Source organism: Triticum aestivum, chromosome 7A (assembly GCF_018294505.1).
Source record: "Triticum aestivum cultivar Chinese Spring chromosome 7A, IWGSC CS RefSeq v2.1, whole genome shotgun sequence".
In the NCBI taxonomy this organism is placed as follows: Eukaryota; Viridiplantae; Streptophyta; class Magnoliopsida; order Poales; family Poaceae; genus Triticum; species Triticum aestivum.
Window position 1 is genome coordinate 50377999 of NC_057812.1, and position 26455 is coordinate 50404453.

The 26455-nt window shown below is 47.3% G+C and overlaps 2 protein-coding genes and 2 long non-coding RNA genes across 4 annotated transcripts; 3 read left to right on the forward strand and 1 right to left on the reverse strand.

Annotated features, from left to right (window-relative positions):
• Window positions 1–575: 575 nt before the first annotated feature.
• Window positions 576–5017, forward strand: LOC123150899 (uncharacterized). The gene is made up of 6 exons (XR_006475396.1): window positions 576–1056; window positions 1588–2311; window positions 2775–3481; window positions 3581–3761; window positions 3887–4085; window positions 4194–5017. It is a non-coding gene; the product is annotated as an uncharacterized lncRNA (long non-coding RNA).
• Window positions 5018–5059: 42 nt separating this feature from the next.
• LOC123151959 (uncharacterized) lies at window positions 5060–8704 on the forward strand. Its single transcript, XR_006475928.1, has 3 exons — window positions 5060–5293; window positions 5386–5482; window positions 5683–8704. It is a non-coding gene; the product is annotated as an uncharacterized lncRNA (long non-coding RNA).
• Window positions 8705–13751: 5047 nt separating this feature from the next.
• On the reverse strand, window positions 13752–15595 carry LOC123152438 (uncharacterized). Its single transcript, XM_044571982.1, has 2 exons — window positions 14690–15595; window positions 13752–14576 (listed from the first exon to the last, which is right to left on the reverse strand). The coding sequence occupies exons 1-2, from the start codon at window positions 15520–15522 to the stop codon at window positions 13961–13963; spliced, it is 1449 nt and encodes a 482-aa protein (XP_044427917.1). The 5' UTR covers window positions 15523–15595; the 3' UTR covers window positions 13752–13960.
• Window positions 15596–18780: 3185 nt separating this feature from the next.
• Window positions 18781–20067, forward strand: LOC123146879 (uncharacterized). Its single transcript, XM_044566149.1, has 3 exons — window positions 18781–19003; window positions 19138–19358; window positions 19434–20067. Exons 1-3 carry the CDS (start codon window positions 18904–18906, stop codon window positions 20022–20024), a joined length of 912 nt encoding a protein of 303 aa, XP_044422084.1. The 5' UTR covers window positions 18781–18903; the 3' UTR covers window positions 20025–20067.
• The last annotated feature ends 6388 nt before the right edge of the window (window positions 20068–26455 follow it).

The following is a 26455-nucleotide window of genomic DNA, read 5'->3' on the forward strand; positions in this document are numbered from 1 at the left end:
CCCGCGAGCGCCCTGGGCCCAGGCATTTGGTCGCGGTTCATCTGCCGAACCGCGACTAAAGACTTCATTAGTCGCGGTTCCTACAGTTTCGCGACTAATGGGGCTGGACGGAAGCCTCTTTTTCTACCAGTGCTCCTCCATCTCTTCCCCTCCGGAGATGGCCGATGTGTACGAGCGCCCGGTTTTTTATTCGGCTGAAACGAACCTGCTTGGCCCGGCCCATCCAAGCCCAGCTTACCCGTGTGCTTTCAGTAGTAGTTAGGCCCAGAACATAATTTTTTTTCTCTCCCAAGAATTTTGTTCGGAGGATTAGTGTAAAATTCTCTAAAAAAACATGGAGTGGCGATTTTCTTTTCTTCCTTGTATCACATAAAGACATGCATGCACACGCATGTACGTGTGGCCACGCCCTTTTTTAAATAAAACTTTGATTTTATTAATTATAAATAATTGTTACATGGTCCATAAGAAGAGCTACAATACAACCCAATAACAGTGGCGCAAAGAGCGCACCCTCACAGTGTCATGTCATCACATGTGTACGACAAAAAAAATTGGATCGCGAAGGGCCTGTATTGGGCAGAAAAGCTAGCGATAGAGGAAAAAAAAAACTCGTCTCGCATTCTCCCCCACGCACGCGACCTTCTCTCGTTCTGCACGCCAACGAAGCCGCCGCCGCCGCCGCCTCCTCTCCTCCTTTCTCTCAGCGTCGCCATATCGGGGATCGGGGAGCCACCGGTAGGAGATCAGAGACGCCGCGACCATGGCAGAAGCAGCATCCTCGAATAGATCCGGCGCTCACTGCTGCCGCCGTCTGTTTCTCTTGTCTATGGTTGGGGCTTCGGCAATGGTTGGTGCACGACGATTAGAGGTGCAGATCGAAGATGCGTCCGCCCCCGCCTCCTCTGGTGTCGGCCGCACGCTCGAGAGGGCAGCTGCGTTGCTGGCCGCGGGTTCAGCAGCCAGCGCCTCCTCTCCTCTCCAAATTCAGCACGCCATCTAGTGAGTGCATCGGGGGCTGCCGTGCCCTCAACGACGGTAGATCACCAGGTTCAGGTGAGCTCCTCCTTCAAAGTGCAACTTCTTTCTCCATGAATGCACATATCTGAAGCTTTTTTTGTTCCCCATCTAGATTTCTAATCTATTTCATTTTAATTTTAAAGTGTGCATATGGTTGTGACTTATCAGGGAGGACAATATCCGTTTGAAGGACTCATCAGGTCCAGAATACTTGGCTCGTCAGATCTCATATTTCTATAATTCATCCTCTAATTCTGACCATGCAGATCAACCCTATCTATTCCCCTGCACCCTTCTAAATCTGTTGTTGCTACGTTTTTTCCCTACATGGATATATGTATGAGATTTCCGTGTTTTAGTATATTTGTGCCTCAAAGGAGTTTACATCTTTTTTCTTATGAAATGAACCTGCTTCCATTTGCAATACTGTTAACAATGTTTGGTCAAAATTATTCAAAAAAAAAAAAACAATACTCACAAAACATGTACATTTCACCATATTGAGGATTTGAGGGCAACACTTCTTTCTTGATTATATTGATCAGCTGCAATGTTCTGTGATTACAGAGAAGGAATGGCTTCAACCAGGGGAGACATAGGATGTGAGTTAGGCCAAGGCAAACTGATAGGAAGGAGTGAGTATGGCGAACGGTCTAACTGTCTCAGAGGTTGATCAACATGTGAGAATATCAAAGAGAACGAATTGTTGTATTAGTTTCTATTTTTCAGTTTTGCTCTTAATTGGCTGACCCTGAATCCCCCATCGATATGCAGAACGCTAACAGAATCCTCTTAGACTCCTTGATATTTAATGTTAGTTGTCATAACATAATAACGGCTGTTTTTTGTGTGTTCATATTGTTAGATATAATATATTAGAGTTAAGATAATTAGGATCTGGATCTCTTGATTAGAACATCCCTGGAGCAGAATGGTGATGACTAACCGTGATTATCTTGATCCATTAGCAGGATAGCCCTTGGCTCTACCTTAGCATCTCCAGCAGTGAGGAGATCCTCGGGGAGGAAAGGCAGCAAGCAGGGCGATGTAGCAGACATGACAGACGCCGCCGGCGGCGACGCGAGGCACCCGGCGTCATCCATCACGCGCTGGTCTAGGCGCCGTAAACCTGCGCCCCGTCCGCCTCTGCGTATGGCGACGACACTACTTCAACGGTGCTGCTGCAGCATGACGTAGTGAAGTTGACGCGCATGGCGTGGTAGCCATGCTCGTAGGCGTGCATGATGTATGTGCTGCACGCCTGCACGGCAACACCTCCAATCTGAAGCGGGTAAGCACCCCGAGCCTAAACACGTTGAGGATTTATTCTTTTCTTCTAGTGCTCGGGATTTGGGGGAAAACTAAAAATTTTCTTGGGATCTTTTCTTAAACTTTCCAATCCTTTTCTGAACCGAGGCCACAATCAGTGCTAATCATTATTAGGCAACTATTTCATAATTAGCAAACATTAGTCAGGGCAAATAGCACTTAACCAGATGTCGTCATCATTAGTCTGTAAGCGGAAGCGATTTATACATGAACATTACTCAAATTCGTAAGGAATTAGACTGACTCTAGTAATTAACATAAAACGAGTCTAATCGGGGTTCTTAAACAGAGATCAAGCAGGCTCTGATACCAATGTTAGATATAATATATTAGAGTTAAGATAATTAGGATCTGGATCTCTTGATTAGAACATCCCTGGAGCAGAATGGTGATGACTAACCGTGATTATCTTGATCCATTAGCAGGATAGCCCTTGGCTATACCTTAGCATCTCCAGCAGTGAGGAGATCCTCGGGGAGGAAAGGCAGCAAGCAGGGCGATGTAGCAGACATGACGGACGCCGCCGGCGGCGACGCGAGGCACCCGGCGTCATCCATCACGCGCTGGTCTAGGCGCCGTAAACCTCTGGTCCATGTCCCCTTCGCACCACTTATAAAATGAGGAGGTCGTACCCCTTGGGGTGAGACACATGTACGGGTAAACACCCTAGTTACTCCTAACAGCCGATCCTGAAAAGGTGCTTAAGGGGATCAGAACCAAAAGTTGGGTCAATGCCCCCGATCAGGGCATGTACCGGGGATGCAAGCCCTCCCCTTCTTTCTCTCAGTTTGTTGTAACCGTAGATCAATTCCAACACATATATGTTTTTATATATTTTTAAATAAAATAAGTGACTTGTTTCTTAATGACCAAATACTGCATCACTGAATTTGTGTAAATGGAATTCATCATCTTGACAAGTATCTAAGACAGTTGATATATGTTAGATATCTTGAATCCAGTAAGAGTTAAAACCCATTATGTTCCTTACTGCTGTAGCAGATTGGATTGAGCAGGGTGCCCTTCTGCTCTAAAGATTGGATTAGTGGAGGTATTTAGTTTTATGATGGTCAGGTCAATCAAAATCACATGGTCTTTTTTTTAAGTTGAGGAAAAAAAGACACCGGAACAGGTGATTGATCAGACCACATCTTTCATCTTTTCTGCATATATTTGATCAGACCATCCGTCCGCTCTTCTTATCCACCGCTTCTCCTCTGCCGCGCCCCAGGCTAGAAGGTGGGCGACGCCGCGAGCTCTCCTCCTGAAGAAGCCACTGCCCGCTGCAGTCATTGACACCTCCTCCGCCGCAGGAGGCCGTGGGCGAGAGGAAGGCGGCGTCGTCATCTGCAGAAGGACCATCGCCCTCCTTGTCAAGTGCATACCTCTGCTGTTCTTCCCTGGGGTGTGAGGTGAGTCTCAATTTCTATTTCTGTTGGTTAGTAAACATTTACCGTTGTTGGATATTCACACAAATTCAGGGAATATCTGTTGTCAAAGTATTTTATTAGGATCCACACTCCCATGCTAATTTCAGGATCAAGTGAAGGTGGAGCATGGCTAGCCTGCTTGTTTAGCACAGTCCAGTATTCTTTGGTTTTTCTTTGCAGTTCATGTTTTGGCTTGAATAATTTCAAAATCGAGCAGGGATTGTTTGTTTTTTTCTGCTGATGGTTTAATTGTCAAACTACAGGTGCAGAGGAGAGGGAGAATTTTCATATCAAATACTCAGGCTGGTTGGTGGCTCTTACATATTTATTTCACACTACATATTTATGTCACTTTCAGACAATCGAAAGTTATGTAAAACAGTATTTAGGAGGTTTTAGTGTTTAAATTCTCAGGACAATGGAGTGAAGCATATGAGGTGCCTTATCCCATCAATCTCGTTGCATTCCAACCAATATTTCTTCTGTCCTAAATCACGCGGAAGGTCGCGATGGGTTGTGTTTTTTACCCAATGTCAATGATGCAACTACTGGATTAAGGATACTGGGACTACACATTGGTTCTGGTAGCTAATAAGTTTGTATGAAGTAATTTAGGAGGCTACATAATTTAAGTTCTATGCAATTGTGGGTGTACATCCTAATGTCCCGACGAACTCTTTCTCGCTGTTTAGGGTAGAATGTAACACTGAATATTATCTGAGCTTTTAGTTCGTCTCAGTTTACTTCTAATGTCATGAACTGATGATTTGTCCGAGCTTGTAGTTTTCTTGTTATGCTTATTATTTTTATCTCGATACATGAGTGGAAATTGAATCAAATAGTAAAGCTATTACTCAAATTGTCCTAAGAATTTAAACACTGAAGCCTCCTAATATTCTGAAATTGTGCTTTCTCTTTCCTCTTCTTATTTTGAAAGTAATTTGCTAGACGTTTTATACCATGAATTCTGTAGCACAATTGGAGCTATCTTTATCACATTGTAATGACACAATCTCATCAGTTTAACTGGATGAGTCTGCGTGATTTTGTATGTGGAACTACTACTCCCCGCAGTTCCCGATCTCACGATCATCCCATTCTAGCCAACTGCTCTTCTGTAGTAGTTAAGAACATGCACCGAGGAAGCGCGATCTGTTTTGATACTTTGTGAGCAATAACGCCTGCTCTTCTATTGCAGTTATTGTGACGGTGTGTTGATCGTGAGGAACAATGGTAATCATGTGGATGGCGCCGGAGAAGCTCGCCTCCGCGCCCACAAGCCTCGGATCCGGCAGGATCCGGGACGAGGAGGGGTGGATGAGACGGGGGAGGAGGAGGAGGAGAGTGTGGGGGCGTCTGGGGAGGAGCGAGGGGTGAGAAGATGAGAGGGAGAGAGAGAAGAGGTGGTGTAGCAGGGCCGGACCGCCGTCCTCTTCCACTCCATCAACAGGCTTTCTCAACAGCAGGCTGCACCACCGCTCGAAAGCCACCGGTCTTCTTCCACTCCATCAACAGTTAGTTAGTCAGCCGCCTCCCAATGAATAGCACACAGTCTGGATACTTCCTTGGGTCAATTCCCCTGTTTTTTCACTGTCATATTCATCAGCAATTTCAGCGGCAGGGAGTGCTTGCCGTAGTGGAAACGAAGCAAGAACTGGATGGAGCTCAGGATTTTGCTACTACCTTGCTAATAGCTTTGTGAGGTAATTTGGCTACCTATTTGTGTGTTTCTTTTCTGTTGTACCGATGTCTATTTTAATTTAGAAAATAGAAACATGAAGTGTGATTTAAGCATCTCAATAGCAGATGTTGTTAGCATGAACATAATGTGTACCGTACCTACTGTGCAAGAGAGTTGTGCCTGTGTTCCATTGTTGCTGATGTAGTAGCTTTCAATTCGCAGGCATGTCACCGATGGCAAGTGCAAGAAGAAAGCACCGAGGAGAATCCACAAATCCAAGAGGCAGAAGCATAAGCGCGTCCTGCTCAATGATCTCTTGGGTGAACTTATCAAAATGCTAGGTGAGTTAAATAGGTGTGCATCAATCACTAGCCCCCTCGACACCTTATAGATTACGTCACAGCTAGCGTTGCTTCAGTGAAGTTGTCTCTTAATTTGGGGGGTCGTTTCCTTTTCCATGTGGTTATTTGGAATGTCAGAGTTGAGCGTGGGTATGTATGAATCTGGGTCATGTTGTTACTATCCATGTCCAATTGTCCAAGTCATGCTTTTGGGGTGAATACTGGGGTTCAGTATGTGTCATGGATTTCTTTAGTAGATCCCAATGAATGTTTATGCCGTTGAAAACGTGGCTGACCTCATTGAAAATTAGTAACACCAGAAGACCTCTCGATGTCTCTCGATGTTTGTTGACAATTCATTACATTGTGCATAATTGTCAGCATATAAAACTGTGTAGTACCTGCATCCATTAATTCCAATCTTTTTCTAATCCATCTGTCTCAGGCTCTCAGCCATGCATCTTGCATCAAACTGTATGTGCCTTGGAGTATATTGCTTCTTATATTGCACCCATTATTAGTGAAGAAATTGCGAAATGCTTACTATGCATGGTGATTATTTAACCAGAGTAACATCTGACATGAAAAGGCACTTCAAATCAGGGCTAATTTTCAAGCCTGAATACCTTTTACTTAGAACAAAGTACTGGTACATATTCTCTATTTTTAAATGTAGCCATCCCACTCTCCCTGGAAGCCCCGCCCCCTGCTACATTTTCATGGTCACCGCCCCCAGAAACGGCTACAAGATGAAGCGACGCACAAGGTTTCTTCTCTCCTTCTTCTGGTTTTTCTCTTTGATATCCATTTGTTGCCTTGGGTATTTCTTGATTCCTTCTCTGGTGTGTGTGTGTTTGTGTGTGTGTGTGTGTGTGTGTGTGTGTATGTGTGCGTGTGCGTGTGCGTGTGCGTGCGTGCGCGCGCGTGCCCGCGCGCGTGTGTGTGTGGAAGGTCACGCGCCTTTGCGCCGGGTGGGAGCATCTACTGCACTAATAGAATGCCAAGCATAGGAAAGGCTCCCCAAGATGATATATGCTTCTTCAGTTTACGCGCATTTTTTAGAACTTTTTTCACCCAATGATAATTCATTACTGCTTGAACTCTCCATGGTCAGACAATTTGGTTGGTGTCATGTTCTGAATGCATGGTGATATTGAGCACGTACAAGGCTTTCCGATTCAACCGCAATTTCCAGGGTAGTTGTTCTAGCAGGATATTGTATTTGTTACGGAAAACATGGATGAGTAATTACATGATATATTATTAATATTAAACTGTGTTGTTTCTCTGAAACTAACTTGGTATTTCAGCTGTGGAAACTGATGTTCTAACCTTAGTTCCATAGATGAATCTTTGTTGTCTTTTTCAGAAAGGGAATGTCTGGTATATCTTTCTTTGTGGATTTATTCAGTGAGTTTTCTACATTTGGGCTGCATTGTTAAGAAAGAGTTTGATGATGCCACAAGAGCAAGAATTAAAAGTCGTTTGTAGAACCATGTTTCCTCATGGCAGGAGGCGAGCAATACTTTACTATTACAATGTTCATTTTCAATACAATCAGAAGTATGACACTGATTGTCAATTGCGCGTTCATGCAATACTTTACCCATGAAATAGAAGAGTTGTGCAGGCGTGTGATTCAAGTTCTTCGACGGAATGGACCCAACTCATTCAGTGAAGAAATTTCAAGGTTCTCTTTCGGAACTGGTTTGAGCTTCTATAAGTTCAGTTTGAAGAACAGTATCACAGAATAAGGAATCATGAAAATAATGAGGTAACAGCAGAGGGTGAGTGTTGCAAAAAAGATTGACGACTGGAGCTAAAAACAGGCAAGAGAATGTACAGAAAAGCCTTACTTTAGATTTAGCCAGTAGAGCATGTGCCCTTCGCATAGGGATAATAACTTTTAGTAAAACAGCAGCACCGGTTTGATTCAGGGTATACAATATCTTACAAACAGTCAAGGATTCACCAACTCACCAGTCAAGCATTAGATAGATAACAAAAATGTAGGAATAACATGTGTGCAGAAGTACATTCCTACTCATCATGACGACAGGTGTCAAGAAGGAACTAGGTAGGAATAACATGTGTGCAGAAGTACATTCCTACTCATCATGAGGACAGGTGTCAAGAAGGAACTAGGTAGGAATAACATGTGTGCAGAAGTACATTCCTACTCATCATGAGGACAGGTGTCAAGAAGGAACTAGGGATACCCATAGCATTTCCCCACTGTTTAATCAATCTTAGTGGAACTGGGTCGTCATGTAAAGTAGTTTCACTTGGGGTGCATCCATCAGCCTCCTTAACCACATAATAGACAGTGGAGCTGAAACTTCCCCTCTTTTTTTAAGAATGCCTAGTCGGGTTCTTCTCCTACCAGTACCGAATAGAACTCGAAATCGAATTTCATTGCGGGAAATTAGGATTTCATGAGGGAGGAAAAGGGGGTGGAGAGTCGTACAATGCATTGGTGGGATGAAGATCAGAGAAGCGAATGCCTCTCGTAATTGATTGAAAAGTGCTCTGCTGCTTCAAATATCATGACAATTCAAATACAAACTGCAGACCTGTACTTACGGTCAGAGATGATGGCTGAACATTCCTTATTTCCAATAACAATACTTTCCGCTTGAAGGAAGTTTCTTATTGGATTACATAATGCTTCCAGATCATCTTCGTTCTGGTCATAGCTATTCTGAGTTGTCATAGTCTTCAATGTTAGGCATCTAGGTGCCCTAAGCAGCTTGTCATTGACTGATTGATTTAGAAAACACATAGATTCCTGTTTCGCCTGTAGATAAAGTATGGTTAAATAGTTATGGAATTCCTCAGGAACTGTGTCCTGAAGTTTCCCACTTTCAAAGAAACTGGAAACCCATAATAGTTTCCTATGGTTATCTATGATCTCTTCTAGGTGCTTGGCAAACTCATACTCCCTGTGTGAGGTAATATAGAAGATCTTTTAGATCATTAAAGTAGTGATCTAAAAAGTCTTATATTATTTTACAGATGGAGTCTTCTTTACCACTTATAAGCAACATACTCACTGAATCTACTCACGCTCATTCTGGAGTGATGAAGAATTGAGATGATAATGGAAATAAGATCCATGACATGTTGCTCCTAAGATGTGCGACTGATTGCAATGGAACAATATGCGGATGCACAAGTTCTTACCAAAACAGAGGTAGCACGGTCTAGAATATGGGACACCAAACTGCAAGGGACTTAGGAAGAATTATTGTGTGTTGAAACTGAGAGTTGAAAGGGCAGCTAGCAACTGGTCATGTATATCAGACACCTATCACAAGCAATTGATACTGATAGAGTCCAAATACTACAGTCAATTGTGATTCGAATAATTCTAAGCTTAAAAGAACCTCGAATCCAACAACATTTTCCGCGCACCATCTACTCGATGGTATGCCCATATGGATTGTTTGATCTCTTCTCCTCTGCAGACTGCAGGTGCAAGTCCCCCGCTCATTGAGGGCGTGGTCAGATTGCTTAATGAGTTCTTTTATTTTGGGATTTTAAGATGACTACTGCTTGAGCACCATAGTTGATTGCTATTTATTTCAGATCAAATTCTCAATCAATTTTTCCTTCCAATTGAAATGAAATATTCGGCAAAATAGAATGATGTATATTGCGAGACTATGTACTGTAGGAGTTATTTGAGTAATGATGTGAAGGCAATGTATAAACTTGGTGAATTCACTTCAGTTTGCTGATACTGATATACCGCTATGTGTCCAGCAAGTGTGATTTGCAAGTCATATATAGTATGTATTCACAAACTTTTCTGTGTGTTCCATTGTACTAAGTCGAACATCCATGAGCACAGATTTGGTTCTAATCAGGTATCACACATTTCATGCTTGCACTATAGTTTATTTCTCCATCTGTGCATCGTCAGTCTTGAGTACATGCTCTTGTGCCTGCCCAGCTTGCTCTGTTACTGAACTTGCCCTCTCTTCCTAAAGAGCAGACCTGATTTCCTTTATGTCCTTGAAGCAAATACCACAATGTCAGCTTGAAATTTTTTAGGACACACAGAGCCAGAATGTAGATATGGGGTTTGACAGAAAGAGTACACACCGATTTTAGGTGCTGTATTTTAGAAGCGAGCCCCTCTTTCATGCCTACAAGCTCCTGCAGGTAAATCAACCGTCAGTCAGCATACTTTTATATTCACTGCTTGGAACAACAAGCTGAATCAACTGAAATTACTCACGCTATGGCAGTTCTTGGTGAACAAGACTGCAAACTGCTGATAAAAAAGATAATATCATGTTGTTAGACACCCATTTGTCTGTGGTAGATACACTACTGTGCAATTGATGCATCAGATCACTAGGCCGATTTTAGGTGCTGTCATTTAGGGTCCTAGCTTGGTTATAAATCAAATCAAGGCTTGCTTACATAATATGAATGAATGGTGCAAAACCCATCATGCATCTAGTGGTAAATAATCTTTATTTTGCAAATAACATCTCTTATTGGGTGTTCTTCTCTGAATATAAACCTGATGACCCCTAAACCTATTTTGGATTGACAGATAGAGTGTGACGCAGAGAAACAAGTATGGTGTCTGATTATATGGTCATCATCACATTTGTCTGAAAATTTAATTGCAAACATGGTTACAAAGTTACAGTATTCAGAACTGATTCCATAATCTAATTCGTTTATCTATCTATTTCACCTCAATCTGTCGCTGCTTTGGAACTCTCTTTGTCATCAATGATCAACCTAGACCCGCGAACGTGCGTAAGCTAGATAAGTGCGCACATAAACGCTCAAGAGGCGTGCCAATGGCACGCCCCAACCACTAGTGTCATTCATAGGTTCCTCAAACCAATCCTTAGGGCCTGTTCGGCAACTGCCCAACTCCCGGCTTCTTTGAATCCGCAAGCGGATCTGTCCCGAACGACCTAGCTCCGTGAAGCTAGCTCCTGGATCTGATACGGGTCGTAGTACAAAAGCTGGGAGCTGGTGTTTCGTGGATCCCAGAATTCGTAAAACTTGGAGTTCGACTTATTTACGACGAGCTGCCACCGTGAAGTGAAAGAAAACGTTTCGTCTAGCGAAGAAAAGACCTGAGCGACTCCCTTCCCTCCCTTACCAGGCCAGAAACGAGCTTAATGGGCCAGCCAACTTCAAGCCCAGGACTGGCGATTGGATCTGGGAGTTTTGTAGCCGAACGGTGTTTTCAATCCATGATTTTCTTTGGGAAGCTGGAGGTGAGATCCAGAAGCTGGATTTGAGGATTTTTAGGCGCTGGAGAGTTCCCAAACAGGCCCTTAGTGGCCAAAAATTTCGCTAACCTAGCTATTTCATGTGGCCACACCCATTTGATGAAGCACATGTTATCTTGAATTGGCTGAAACCAGAGAGTAAAAAGCGTCTCTTCTGAGTTATGTCCTTCAAGCAATGTTCACAGCGGCAACAGCTTGTTCGAAACCTCTCTTTCATCGGCAACGATCAAGGAACAAACTTCATCCTTGACGACTAATTAAGGATTGCAAAATCAGCATATATGTCGTAGCATTCCATTTTTATAACATCAGCTGCGATTATACATTGTCCAGTAAACAAGCTTGTCAATTGCCTGCACAACAAAGTCTACTATTAGTCCTTGTCAATTGACTGCACAACAAAGTCTACTACTAGGGCAACTCCAACGCAGAGACAAAAATTATGTCTGTGTTTTGTTCATATGGGTCTCCAAATAGACCGGCGGACAGGTGGACACGTCCCACACGCGGCTGTACACCCAACGCGCCAGATCCATTTGGGACGGACATGCCAGGAAAGAAGAGCGAAAGAGAGAAGATGGTGGGAGGATGGTGGCCACCGGCACCAGCTCGGGCGTCCACCCCGCCGCAGGACACGCCGCACACGTCCGGGCCGGCACACCGTTGCAGCCACTGCTATCCCACAGAAGCCGACAGCGTGGCACAACCCATCTGGATCTAGTGGCCACCCAGCTCCAACGCACTAGCCGCCATGCCTTGGGCGTCGCCGCGCGCCTTGGCCTTGGGCTAGAGGTGCTGGCGCAGACAAATTTGACGCTATTATGGGTTTAGTACATTTGTTTTTTCAAGGATTTTTTAGACTTCAGATATGTGTGGCGGGTGGCAGATACTGCCCACCACTTCAAACGTTTAGAAATTTTGAAAAATTAAGCGCTGGCTGACGAAATATTGCTGTGACGGGTATATTGTCCGCCCACCACTAGTTTACGAGTGACGGGTAGTAATTTACTAATTCCTGTATGCCACTAATGTGCACTAAGCAATGGCGGGCATTTACAATGACCCGTCATTGCTACTTTTCCGGAAAAGCGGTGGCGGGTTTCTAACCATGTCTGCCACTATTTTGAGCCCACCTAAGCCATTTCTTGGTAGTGGTCTCCGGCAGATCTCGCAGGATTCCGTTGGTGGTTGTCTTTGGTGGATCTGCTTGGGGGTTCGATCTTCATTTGTCTATGTTCGTATGTTTTCAGGTTAGATTTTTCCTGATCTACGCTTCACTTCATCGCTGCCGGTTGGTGTGCAAGTCCTACGACTTCCCAACTCTCTACTACAACAAGTTTCTCCAGCTCCAGCGAGGGAGGGACGATGATGACAACGCGCATTCAACTCGATTTAGTGCTTGTAATCGTCGCTAGATGGTCTACGAATCTGGATATAATTTTTATTATTTTTGTTGTCTGTTGTACTGGCATGATTAAAGATGAACAGAACAGAAGTTTTCCTGAAAAAAGTCAGTTCTTAGCCAGACTACTAAAACTTAACTCCCCTCCCTAAAAAAATTGCACACAGATTCATTTATTTGGGCCATCGAACCAAATCATGTAAAGCTTCACTAGTTAACCACTTCATAGGAAGACATTTAGGGTGCATGGTTCACCGGTTCTTTACCAGGAGAACTGATCTAAACAAGATGATAAAAGAAATTACACACTTCAACAGAAACACAACTTCATTGACTACTACTACAAGTGCAGCCAATATTTTCTCCATCTCCTTATGTCCATTGCCATCTTCCTCAACACTTTTTCCCTTCTCGGTTGACTTCTCTGGTATGCATACTTGTTTCTTCGCTGCCTCCATATGAAAAAGCTTGGAGATTGTGTCCTTTGGCATCTCATCAGTAGCAACTTCTGCACCATCGTCCAATAGAGCTCTCTGAATCAATAGACCAGTTTATTTTTCTTCCAAGTATCAAATTGCAACCTTTCTGTAGAACATCAAGCCAACATTTACCTCACATTGTTTGAAAACGAAGAACATCAGCCATCTGATGAGCACTTACATTGTCCTTCACACACTTGTAGAAGACCCGACATGGGCACACGACACCTTCTGGCAGTTGTCGTCGCATTTCATCAGCGGGCGAGGCAAGCCAATGAATTTCTGGGCAACGACTGGGCCCATGCTACTGGCAGATGAGGGTATGCCTGACAAGAGGAGGGGTGGCGAGAGGCAAGCACCGAGAGGAGGAGGACAACCCGAGAGGAACTCCAGAGGCAGTGCATGCACACGGGTGGTTGCACAGCTCCATTCCCACCTATGAGCTCGCGGTGGCGACCGGGGCTTGATGCGTCGATTCTGATGACTACTGCAACCGATGAGCGAATCGAAGTGGGGTGGGATGTCCACGGGGTTGTGGGGTCTCAGCGGATGTGCTTGGTTGTCACCGGAAGCAAGGTGGGCCACCCTGGCATGGAGGAGGCCGAGCGGGGGAGGGAGGGAGGTGACCACGCGAGGGGATGAATCTTTTGCTAAGAGCTGGCGGAGGCTTCTCCTAAAAATATTAAGCAGCTAAAGGAAATGGGAGTTCGGCTACGTGCAGCTTAACTCCACAAAAGGGAATCATCTGAGGAGTTAAGCCCTTTTAGGAGATAATTTTGTTTACCAATTGAATTACAAAAACTTGTCTAAGCACACATAAATACATATTCCCAGAACTGAGAGCATAAATATCAAGGAGAGATCCACAGTTGAATCCTAATCTTGATGTTTCCGTAAAACAAGTACATAATTTAATGATATTTCCCTACATAAATGTATCCCTTATCTGATCGATACTGCATCCAAAGACTAGAGGGTGTTGTTATTTAGACCGTATGCAGCCTGAATGCACTATTCTTTGAAGCGTTTTAGAAGATAACCAATCATGCATGGAGTGTAAAAAAATGGTCCTTGAATGTAGTCGTCACAGATGTAATTTCTTGGGTGTAGTCTGCCCAGATACTGAATTTTTATGCTATTCAAATGGCAAGCCATTGCAACTACTCGTCTGTATGATCTTAACCCCAAGAAAACAACTTCTTTGTAGGGATGAAACCCGAGAAAGAAGACATGGCTGCCAAAATATTCAGAACAATCTTCAATGTTCACAACGTTATCATCATCGGAGTCCCAGTCCAAATTTTCAATCCTTATCTTGCGATTATTGCCATCCACATCATTAACATCATCGAAAATCCAAGTTTTTCCAGTTACCTCAAAATGGTCTGACCAGCCAGATTGTACAATTGCAGATACCGATAGGTCAATATCAATAGGTTTCTTCGACATCCAATCTATCCGTTCACTTGATTCCATGAGATTCCAAACCTGAGGTCGGTCTCCATCATGAATTGCTGCAAAGTACACCCCCTTTTCCGATTTCCCAATATAAGTACGCACTTCAACACTCTCCTCGATATTTGTCGGCAGTTCAATTACTCGGTACTTTCCATCTGATAAAGATAACCTGCCAAAATATCAATTCATTCAAAAAAGTTGTAAGAACATTTTCGAAGAAAACAGATGGACAACTAGTGGGTAGAATTGAGAAGGTGCTTTTTGCAAAGATGCATTGCATACCTCAAGACAAACACACCATGAAAGTGCAGGTAGAGTGATCCTTGCCAATACACACTTTGCCTACACCTCTTAGGGCCCCAGGGAGATGTTGGGTATAATTGATCTAGTGGCATATTGGTCATTGACTCCAGAGCTTGGGCTTCACGGACAAACAACCTCTTCTGCCACTGCCTTGTACTGGATGAGAACACATTTAACGTCCAGGAGGACGGTGATGCCAAACTTGTCGGCGAGTCACCTTCTTCGTCGGGTTCATCTTCACCTTCCCCGTCGGACTGTTCTTCACCTTCTTCGTCGGACTGCTCCGGCGGTGATTCCATGGGTTCTTTAGATCCCTCGTTCGACTCATTGTTCAGCGGCACCCTGTCGGGCTCGCGCGGGACGGAGAACACCTGATAGTGCGGCGACTCAGCAGGGTCAAACACAAGGTACGCGTCGCAGCCGTCGTCCAGCCAGGGGAGATCTTCCCAGAGCCTGGTGGCGGGGTTGATCACGCACAGGGTCCTCAGGTCGCGGTACAGCAGGAGGCCGTTGCAGTGATCCACGATCTGTCTGGAGGCGCCGCCGTAATAAGGCAGGAAGCCTAGATCGCCGTCGACCGCGGGCTGCCGCGTCGAGGAAGGGCGGGCGAAGAAGTGCGGCATGCGGTCACCGTAGTTGAAGAAGACGCCGTGCACCGCGCGCGGGAGGAGGTGGAGCAGCAGCAGGCGGCGGTCGTCGATGACGGCGCGCCACGCCTTGCGGACGCAGCGGCACGCGGCGAGGTCGCGCGGCGGGAGGCGGCCGAGGATGCCCACGAGCGCGTCGTCCGGCAGGGATTCTATCTGGTCCATGGCTGCCCCGCGCTGTCGGCCTTTGATCGTGAGCCAGAGGCACGAGAGTTTAAGCAGGAGATCGATCGATCGATCACCGGCGTCTAGGGCAAGAGGGTTCTGTAATTTATGTTTGACAAAAGAATAGGAAGACAACCTTTTTTTCATGATAATACGTGTAGTACAAGTCACGTAGCACACTCCCACATGTTATTAAAACTAAAAAGACAATAGAACATTAGCTATCAAATTCGAGCATCAGTGCTCCGCGTTACACATTACACGTAGAGCCAGTGGTTTTTTTGCCCTGGTTCAAATATGGTACCAAGTTGTTATCATAGCCTCAAATGTGATGATTTTAGGTAAATAACTCACGCCCGAACGGTGCAGTATTCCAGGACCACACCAGCGGCATGCCGGCATTACAGACTAGGCTGGACCGAGCGGCTGGTTTCTGCCGGCCAATTTATATTTCGGTGGCGCGCGTGCATGCTCCGGCGATGCACGGGGCATCGCGGGGAGAGGCGCAGGGACCTGCACATGGGCGTAGAGGCATGCAGTAGGGAGGCCATACCCTTTTGAGTGGTGCCGGTGGTCGGGGTCAACGCCATGGTCAAGATAGGTGGCGTTGCACGCAGACAGTGACGGTGTGCGGTGTCTCACATGGCGGCAAGAGGCTACGGGGCACGGGAAGGAAAGGAAGGAGATGGGAAGCGGCTTCATGCGCACCGTTAACACACTGAAGGGGTCATTGAGGCCGGGACACAATGGCGACAGGCAATTACCCAGGTAGGGGAACATAGGATGTGTGGATCGTCTCTGTGGTGTTTTGGAGCAATTCCTAGCACGGGGATGGTGATAGCAATGTGGAACATCAAACGATGGCATGCGGACAACTGATGGTGCGCTGGCCATCGAATCATGGGTACCAAATGTTTTTTCTTTACCCGAACTACATAAAGTAATCAAAGAAAAATAGCATAATTCTTTCATAATTGAAAGATGAATATACCAATGCAACAATAATTCAAATATCTATATCTATACTTCTATATAGTGTATGAGCTTTGAAATTTTGAATCCTAAGCCTGAGAAGCAACTTGAGCCGTTCATGAGGGTCAATCCTATGACTCAGAGCGAAGGGATTCGCGCCTATAGTAGCAACGTATCATCTCACTTTATTCCCGAAAATTATAGACCCTCCCGAGGCATTCACTGTAGGTCATGTGGATGGGAGTACTTGTAAGGCCTTGCGTAGGCAAAACGACATCTCTATAAGCTGAAATAAGACCGGTGTTTTTAACGAACATGTCATGCTGAAAGCCTGTCCCCAAAGCCTTCACCGGATTTACTAGGCCAAACTGCGCATAATATGACAGAATTAACAGTACATTAGAAATTGCCTTGTGATTAGAGCATACACTAGCTTCAAATGTATCTTTTGTTATGTATATTTTTCTCAATCTTTTGTGCGTTATAATTGATGCAAAGGCCAGGGTCCAATCTTTTTTCAAAAAGTTACATAATCTTTTTTTTAGGAACAAATGTAACTACGAGATTTTTTTATGCATTCTTAAACAAATTAAGCGCATCAGAAGCCCATTGTAGTACTGGTTAATAAATTATGATAATTATCACAAGAGCCTTACATACACACAAAACAAGGCGGCTTATTCCTTAGACTTTCCATCGAAACACATTAATTAAAACTTTGCACGTGCTATGCACGTACCAGCGTACTAGTAATCATTATATTCCAACATAAAATTTTGAAATAAAATAGTTCAAATTTGAATTGAACTTACTCTGACACATGTTCTAATTGTCCATATGAAACACTATACGATGCTCAACCAGATCATTTTGAAGTTGTGTATGAGTTCCTTGATTGTGAACCTGATAATGCATTTTGAGAAATTATTGAAATGTTCTCGGATTCTACGGTGGAAGCTGGATAGGATCATCCATCTCTTGAAATTCCAACCTTGGCGAACTCTCCCGCCATCATCCTCTATAATCATGTTGTGCATGATCACATAAGTTGTCATCTCATAGTCTCTGGTTCACATAATTTAGCAGGTCTGAATCTATTGTGTCTGCTTAAATATGTACAAGGAGAAGACCCCAAAAATGCTATTATATTTGGTTGACACTTGCCGAGCATGGTGTCCTACGATCGGCAGGGGCGCAGTGTACCTGGGCGGCAGCCAGATCCATGGTGGAACAGTGGAGTAGGCAAAGCCGGGCGAGCATTTGGGTGTAGCGGTGGTGGTTCGGAAAGGGTTAGACGGCATTCAGGGTGATACAGTGAGCCGTCGTAGTCCCAAGTGCGTGGATACAAATCACAGGATGAACGGTGGGAAAACCGAGGGCACCATATGAGTTTTTTGGTGGGTGACAAGTCAGAGTCCGACGTGGTGTTCGTCCGGACTACCCTAAACCTCTCGAGTTTGGTGTCGTCTAGATCGATCTGTATATTTTTATGAACCATGTTAAATGGCTAAAAGTGTTCGGAGATGTGACGAATAGGTGATCCGGAATTTGCTCTTGCAGTTGCAGCTAGCCTGTATCTGACCCCGCAGAAAAAAGCACATCTAGATGTGCTTTAGTTAGAGCATTTCCAACAGGCGCCAAACGCGCCGCGCGCAAAAAACAGTTATAGCGCGCGCCCATCGTCTGGTTTGGCGCGGCGCGCAGCGCTGGCTCCAGCAGCCGCGCTAAAATGCAGCGCGCGCGCGCGCCGCTCCAGCAGCAAATATGCGAGCGAGCGCCGCAGTATGGATGGGGGGTGGGAGGTGCGAGCGAGCGCGCGGAAGCGGGCGCAGCAAATATGCGGCGCGCGATTGCGTTTCGGCCCGCGCGCTGGACTATGTATGCTGCGCGCGCTGTTTTCGCGCGCCCGTTGGAGCAACTATTCCGGTTGCCCGCGCGCTAAAACGGGGGATTTTGCCGCGCGGCGCTAGTTTGGCGCGCCTGTTGGAGATGCTCTTATTGCATATCTAAGTGACTCAATCCAATTATAAAAAAAAAAAAATGAAAATGCTTGCACGAATCTTCACATAGAATCAATGACATAGAATTTAGATGTGCAATACTTAAGGCACATCTACATGTGATTTAGCAAAACTGCAGAAGAAAAAAACTACCCTGTATCCTGTTTTTTTTGCGGGAAAAAACTACCCTGTATCCGAACCGGCCGACCGGTCGGGGTACGCAAAGGAAGTTGCCTTTCAAACCAAATACTCGAGTGCTAGTCGAACTCAGTACGGGCAGAAAAATCTCGAGCATATTTACTCTCACTTCGGGCCTCGGATCGGAGTTTTCTGTAGTCGCTTATCCAGCATCGATCTACACCAACGCCGGTCGCCGCTCGAAGACGACCAAGGAAGATCAGAATCGGCCATGGCCATGGAGATCTCGACGGAGGAGCAGGACCTGGCGTCTTACCGCCGCGACTGGGAATCCTCCTACGGCGCCGAGTCCGGCCCCTTCGAATTCTACAGTAAGTATTAATGCTTCGTACTCTACGGCGCTCGATAAGGTTTTCTTCTTCCACCCGCCGTACGCCTCGACAACAAGCAGAATAATGCTTCCTTGAAGTTCTGAAACCTAGGCTGATCTGAGATTTTGCTGCAGCGAGCGTGAGAGCCATGCTCTTCACATGCAAGCCCACCCCCGCGCACGCGGGCCCCGAAACCTGCCTGCAGATCTTCTCCATCGAAGTCACGGAGCTCAGCGGGGGCCTCCAGTGGCCGCTGGAGGTCTACGGCCTTGTCGCCACCCGAGACTCGGTGGATCATAATCGCAACGTCATCTTCAGGCGCAGGAGGGAAGCCTCCCTACTCCTCACTCAACAGGTCTGTTTTTCCTCTGAACCATCATCTGTAGCTGACATCAACTGATCCATTAACGAGTGCAAATGATGCTTGCAGGATCCCTTCTTGAAGCTCACAGGCCCGTCCCGCGCCGTCGTGTTCGCCGGCCCCGTTGACGTCGAGGTCCAGCTCAAACTCAAAGGCAGAACCACGGAGCGTGAAGACGAAGAGTTCATCTCCAAAGTTGTGACATATGGACGTGATTTCGGCAGTGACAATTCCGCCGACGCAGGCAACCAGCACCCCGCGCGCACCACCTGTTCCAGCAGTCGCTGCTCGCTGGAGCTCACCGCCGCCCCGCTCGCCAGGGCGATCGAGGCCACCGTCATCTCCGCCGAGGTCACCCAGGGCCGGTGGCCCAAAACCTTAGGAATCCGCGTCGTCGTCTCCGGCACGACCGGCGCAGACGAGGACTTCGTACTGCTTGACGCTCGAGATGGGACATTTCGCGTGGACCTCGCCGACAGCATCATCACCCTTACCCGGCATGTCGTGTGCGTGGAGGAAGGCGGGAGGCTGAAACTTTGCATAGAGGCCTACAGCAAGAGGACCGGATGCATGTACGGAAAATCTGGGGTCACGGAGCTGATGCCCAAGAAGGTCCTCCGCCACTATTGCCGTATGCAAGCTTGCCTTCTGCACGGTTAAGTTCGTCGTTGGTTGGTCCTGCCTCGTGCCCAAAGTGGGGGAGCTCATGAAGTATGGCATATGATGCAACTAGCCATTTACTAGTTCTCTTGTGTCAAAAATGTGGAATGAATGTGGTTGATGTCGTCACAAGCCATTGTTAGATCAAGTATCCAAGACCGCTATTTTTTGTTTCTTTGTCTTCATCAAAGCTTTAAATAGCTCCACTATAGCCTGCTATAGCTTTTGGAGAGTTCTCCTGCTAAAGTTATGTATGTTTAACGCTAAATTGAAAATGACACTAATAAACCGCTATTTTCTACTATAGTGTTAAATTTGGTGTCAATTAGCCCGCTAAGCCGCTGCATGAAACCATCCTTCTGCCTTATTCTTTGTTCTTATTTCTGATATATATGAGCATTGATGTGAAGCATGGTTATTGAATTAGGACACCTGATTGGTGCTCGGGTTTTGATGTTCGAACATTTGTATATCCAAGTATATGCGATATATCGTACTCCCTCCGTCCCATGATAACATATGATATTTGATTGTATACTTTTTTTTAAAAAAAAGCATGGTTTAAGAAAAACACTAAATAGGGCTTAGTTTCGTTGTGACTCTGCTATAGCTTTTCATTGCATCTGCTTGAACCGCCGCTAAATGGCATAACCCACTATTTAAAACATTAGTCTTTATTCATGAATCATCATGCTACTCTCTATCGTAGCATACTGATAATACATGTGAAACAAAAAAAAGGCAGACGCTGCGTTTGGATGTCTGTATTGAGCTTCCGAATTGGATTTCGTATTGCCTGGTTGCCAATTCAGTTGTTTGGATGCGCACTGAAATGACAGACTGAAATGAGCACAAATACAGAAGTGAATTCGCTCTCACACACGGAGGCCTCCCGCAATACGGAGCTCCACCGCTCCGATTTCGGTCGAATCGACCTACACCTGCAAAAGAAAACGATTGGATCTACGCCGGAGTGAAGTCTAATTTAAACCTTGAAGTTGTAGAGGCGGTCGGAAATAAACCCTCACCTTCAAATTTCTGAAGTCTGTGCCTTGTCTTCTCTTATCCCAGCCTAAATGAACCTTTGGACGGTATTAGGAATGGATTTGATGACGTGGCACCAAAAGGTCGGGATTGCTAACATTGCGCAAATTAATAATCTACCTTGTTGGCGTTAGTTGTCATCATATCTATCTTCTTCCCATCCTTCCCCCGAAAAATATTCTGTTGTTGTACTCATCGGGCATGCCTCGGACGTCCGGTCACCCCGTCGCTGCGCGGAACTGATTATCCCCGTACGGCCCGAGTCCACGGATGCCGGTGACCGAGTTGACGCGAGGACGCCGGTTTTTGACAGACCCGAGGACGAGTACAAGCTGCCGGAGCAGGCAGACGAGCCATGCAATGCACAAGTATCGCTCGAGGAAGCCATCGGGGAAGCAACGAGCCTACCATAGCGGGGAGAACGCGAGCGCCCGGCAATAATGTTGATCACGTTTCACGAGCAGCAATGCAGCACACTCGACTTGGGAGACCTCGTCAGCCTCGTCGACTACCCATAGTGAAACATGGTCGCCAGGGTGGGTATTCGCCGGAGTCCACGCTGCACGTGAGGGCGAGGACGCCGATCTGATGGCCTGCACGAACTTGCAGTGCTCGGTTGTGACTTGTGAGGTGCGGAACGGGCTCGATGGGCTGCGAGCTGCACATGGCGGCGACCGGCGTGGATAGCATGGCCTCGTGCGGCACGCAACGGCATCCGTATGGCAGCTGGCATGGCACAACAGCGCGGCAGCGGCTATGCACTAGGAGACTCGGCTGATGGAGCGCCGCCGCGTCCCGCCTCCTTGATCTCTGTCACCGCCTGCTCCGATCCGTACGCGGCACTGCAGCAAGTTCCAGCGCAGCTGGGCACGCGTCGTCGCTGCTGCTACAATGGGCGTGGGCGCGCACCATGGCAGCGAGCTGGAGATCGAACTCGCGCGCTGGCGCACGAGCTTTTTCTTTTACGTGTGTCGCTTCTGTATAGCTATTCTGTTAAAACGAAATTATGATAGCTTGGGTAGCTTGTATGGATTCCAGTACGACCCGGAGGTTCAGGTTCGAATACTCCTGGGTGCATTTTTTTAATCTAGTTCTTTATCTTACTGGTAAGTGGACCCCGCATAAATGTGCTGCATTAGCTCACTCATCCTGGCCTTTTTCAGTGCCATGCAGTAAATCCCCGTTTGGATACGCCCATATGGTAAAAAATGACCAGGATTGCAAAGGATGGGTGTGACGCTCGGATAATTAGGCTACAGTAATTCCACATTATTGATGCGACGTCACCATGGTTACTGTTATTAATCTCGTGTAGTTCAAAACTGGTTCCGCATTTAAACTTCAAATTAAAGTCGATTCATGAAAGTTTTGAAACATTAAAATTAAAATGTTCGTTTTGTGTCAATTAATCCATACTAAATGTGGGTGAAGAAACCACACTTTTATAAAATTCTGAAATACTCTAAAATGATAAAAACAGTAGCAACAACAGTTATTTAAATACTTTTTTATAAGTAATAAAATGTCAAATATAAGTTATTTGGTGCTTAGACTTTTTGTGACTGTGGACTAGGTTGAAATACTAATTTAGATGCTAAGTTTATATTTTTACTAGGACTAAAATAAATGGCAACAAAATAAAACAAGAACAAAAGTAAAAACAAAAAAACAAAAGGCCTTCCCACCTCCCCTAGGCCTTGGCCCAACTGGCCACTAGGCCGGCCCAACCCGCCCCTGTTACCCCCTTCCCCTATTCACTGCAGCTGTGACTGCCACTGATGCCCGCCACGACATCGGTCAGCGCCGCGGCGACCATCCGCCGACGGACCGCCCCCTACAAGACCCCAACTCCCCCCCCACTAACCCTAGAGCGCCCCTCCCTCCCCCTCTCTCTCTGACCCCCCTCCTCCAGATCCAACTGCGCCCGATGCCGTCGTCGTGCGCCGCTCGATCCCATGGCCACCGTCCGTCCCTTGCCTCGTCGACGAGTCCAGAAGCACCTTAGCACCGTCCTCTTCCTCGACGTCGAGCCACAAGGCACCGGACGGCCCTGTGACGCCACCCCAACCTTGACTTCCTCCTCGGGCTTCGGCGGCCACCGCGTCGATCCGCGCCGCCTTGAGCTCCTCCGGCGTCCCTGGGCCTTCTCGTCAACGCTGTGAGCACACGCGCGCGCCCCCCTCTGCCCCCTCCAGTTTTGTTGTCGTAGCTAGCCCCGCCGCCGCGCCTACTCGCTACTGCTGCCGCCGCAACCACCTACGGTCGTTCGTGCGCACGCCAGTAACTACGGCCACGCAGGGCCGCACCCTACTCCCCCGCCTTGCTACCCGCATGCAACGCCGTCCCCTATTTGCTCGCGCGCCCGGCCATGGCGGCTCCGCCCGACCGCACCCTCCACCCACTGGAGCTACCCGTCGTGCCGCTCGCTCGCGTCGGCCGCCGTTGCCTTCGACCCCTGCCTACTGCGGCTGTGCGTGAGCCTCGACCCGCCTCTCCTCGCCGCGCCGTCCCTGTCCGGCGCCCCACTCCGGCTATACGTGCGCGCCCACACGCGTGCAGCCGCGCCCTGCTGCTCCCCCCGGCCTCCTCGCGTTGCTGGCTGCAGCTTGCTGCTGCCGCCGCTGCGCTCGCCGACGCCCGATGGTCGCACGCTGACCCGCGTCCCCGACGCGCCCTCACATGCACCCGCGGCTGCTCGCCTTCGCCGCCGCGCCTCCCGCTCCACCCCGCGGCCGATGCTGCCTTCTTCGCCCGGCCATTCCCCACGCCGCGCTCACTGCCCCTGCCATTGTCGCGCCGCTGCTCGCCCAGTACCGCAGCGGTCGCCGCAGCCGCCCTGCCCGTGAGCCGCGCCACCGTCGCCCCGCTGACCGTCGCCCCCTCCGTCGCCTCTGCCTGCCGCGGCCGGCCGGCGAGCCGCGCCGCCGACCACGCGCCCGGCACCGGCGCCCCGTGCACGCACGCGCCCGTGCCTCGTTCGAGTGGGCGCCCACATCCCACGCCCGCCGCGTTAACCCGCACCGGCTGGCCCTTGTGCCACTGGCCTACGGGCTCCATGCCCCTTTAAAAAAGTAATAAATAAAATATTTAATGGTAAAATTAATTATTACTTAATTAACTTAATTAATTTAGGCTTAACTAGGTAATTAACCTAATGTCTCTATGACATGGGGCCCCACTTAGTAGATTTGACCAGTCAACGGTCAGCTCTGTTGACAGTTGACTGGGTCAACTAGGACCCCCTGGGCCCCACTGTCACCCTCTGGTACACCTCTGTGTACACAGATCGGTGCACATAGCATTTTAGCTATTTAATTTCTTATTAATAACAAATTCAGAATATTATTTAAATCTTTGAAAAATCGTAGAAAATAAACCATAGCTCAGATTAAAAAGTTTTCTACATGAAAGTTGCTCAGAACGACGAGACGAATCCGGATACGTAGCTCGTTCGTCCGCCACACATACCTAGCATAGTGAACACGCAACTTTTCCCCTCCGGTTCATTTGTCCGAAAACGCGAAACACCAGGAATACTTTCCCGGATGTTTCCCCCCTTTTGCTTGTATCACTTAGTACCGCGTCAGGTCACCCCTAGCACAACGTAATGCCGCATCTTGCTTTTTGTTACATTGATTGCTCTGTTATTTATTGTGTTCCCCCTCCGTTACTTCTTTCCGGTAGACCCCGAGACTGCCGGAGACCCCCAGTTCAACTACGGTGTTGACGACCCCTCTCTCTTGCCAGAGCAACCAGGCAAGCCCCCCCTGATCACCAGATATCGCCTACTCTTCTCTATACTACTTGCATTAGAGTAGTGTAGCATGTTACTGCTTTCCGTTAATCCTATTCTGATGCATAGCCTGTCATTGTTACTGCAACTGTTGATACCTTACCTGCAATCCTAAATGCTTAGTATAGGATGCTAGTTTATCATCAGTGGCCCTACATTCTTGTCTATCTGCCATGCTATACTACCGGGCCGTGATCACGTCGGGTGTTGATCACGAGTATATACTATACATACATACTATACAGGTGGTGACTAAAGTCGGGTCGGCTCATTGAGTACCCGCAAGTGATTCCGATGTTGGGGGCTGAAGGGGCAGGTGGTTCCAGCAAGGTAGTAGTGGGCCTAGGTTCCCGACGGTCCTCGACTGTTACTTTGAGGCAGAGCGACAGGGCAGGCGGAGACCACCTAGGAAGAGGTGGGCCTGGCCCTGGTCGGCGTTCGCGGTTACTTCAAAATAACACGTTTAACGAGATCTGGGTATTTGATCTGAGTCTGGATACTGGTCTATATGCACTAACCAACTGCGCGGGAAAAGTTATGGGCACTCGACGTCGTGGTATCAGCCGAAGCCTTCGTGACGGCAGCGACTGAGCGGCGCGTGCCGGGTTGGACTGGAACACCTGCTCTTGTATAAGGGAGGCTAGGTCTGCTCTCCGGCCGCCCTCGCAATGTGCACGTGTGCAATGGGCGATGGGCCCAGACCCCTGCGCCATAGGATTTATTCCGGCGTGCTTACCTCTCTGTTATGCCTAGGTAGGGTTGTGACGTGTTGATCTTCCGAGGCCGGACATGACCCAGAAAAGTGTGCCCGGACAAAGGGGATCGAGTGTGTTCGGAAATGTGGTGCACCCCTGCAGGGAAGTTAATCTATTCGAATAGCCATGATCTTCGGTAACAGGATGACTTGGAGTTGTACCTTGACCTTGTCACAACTAGAACCAGATACTTAATAAAACACACCCTTCCAAGTGCCAGATACAACCGGTGATCGCTCTCTCACAGGGCGACGAGGGAAGGATCATCTGTTAGGATTATGCTATGCGATGTTACTGGGTGAACTTACCATCTACTCTCTTCCTCTGCCGCAAGATGGAGGTTACCAGAAGCGTAGTCTTCGAAAGGACTAGCTATCCCCCTCTTATTCTGGCATTCTGCAGTTCAGTCCACATATGATACCCCCTTTTCCATTTGATACCAATGCATACATATGTAGTGTAGCTCCTTGCTTGCGAGTACTTTGGATGAGTACTCACGGTTTCTTTGCTCCCCCCTTTTCCCCTTTTCTCTACTCGATTGCTACGACCAGACGATGGAGCCCTGGAGCCAGACGCCACTGTCGATGATGACTACTACTACTTGGGAGGTGCCTACTACTACGTACAGCCCGCTGACGACGACCAGGAGTAGTTTAGGAGGATCCCAGGCAGGAGGCATGTGCCTCTTTCGATCTGTATCCCAGTTTGTGCTAGCCATCTTATGGTAACTTGTTTAACTTATGTCTGTACTCATATATTGTTGCTTCTGCTGACTCGTCTATGATCGAGCACTTGTATTCGAGCCCTCGAGGCCCCTGGCTTGTATTATGATGCTTGTA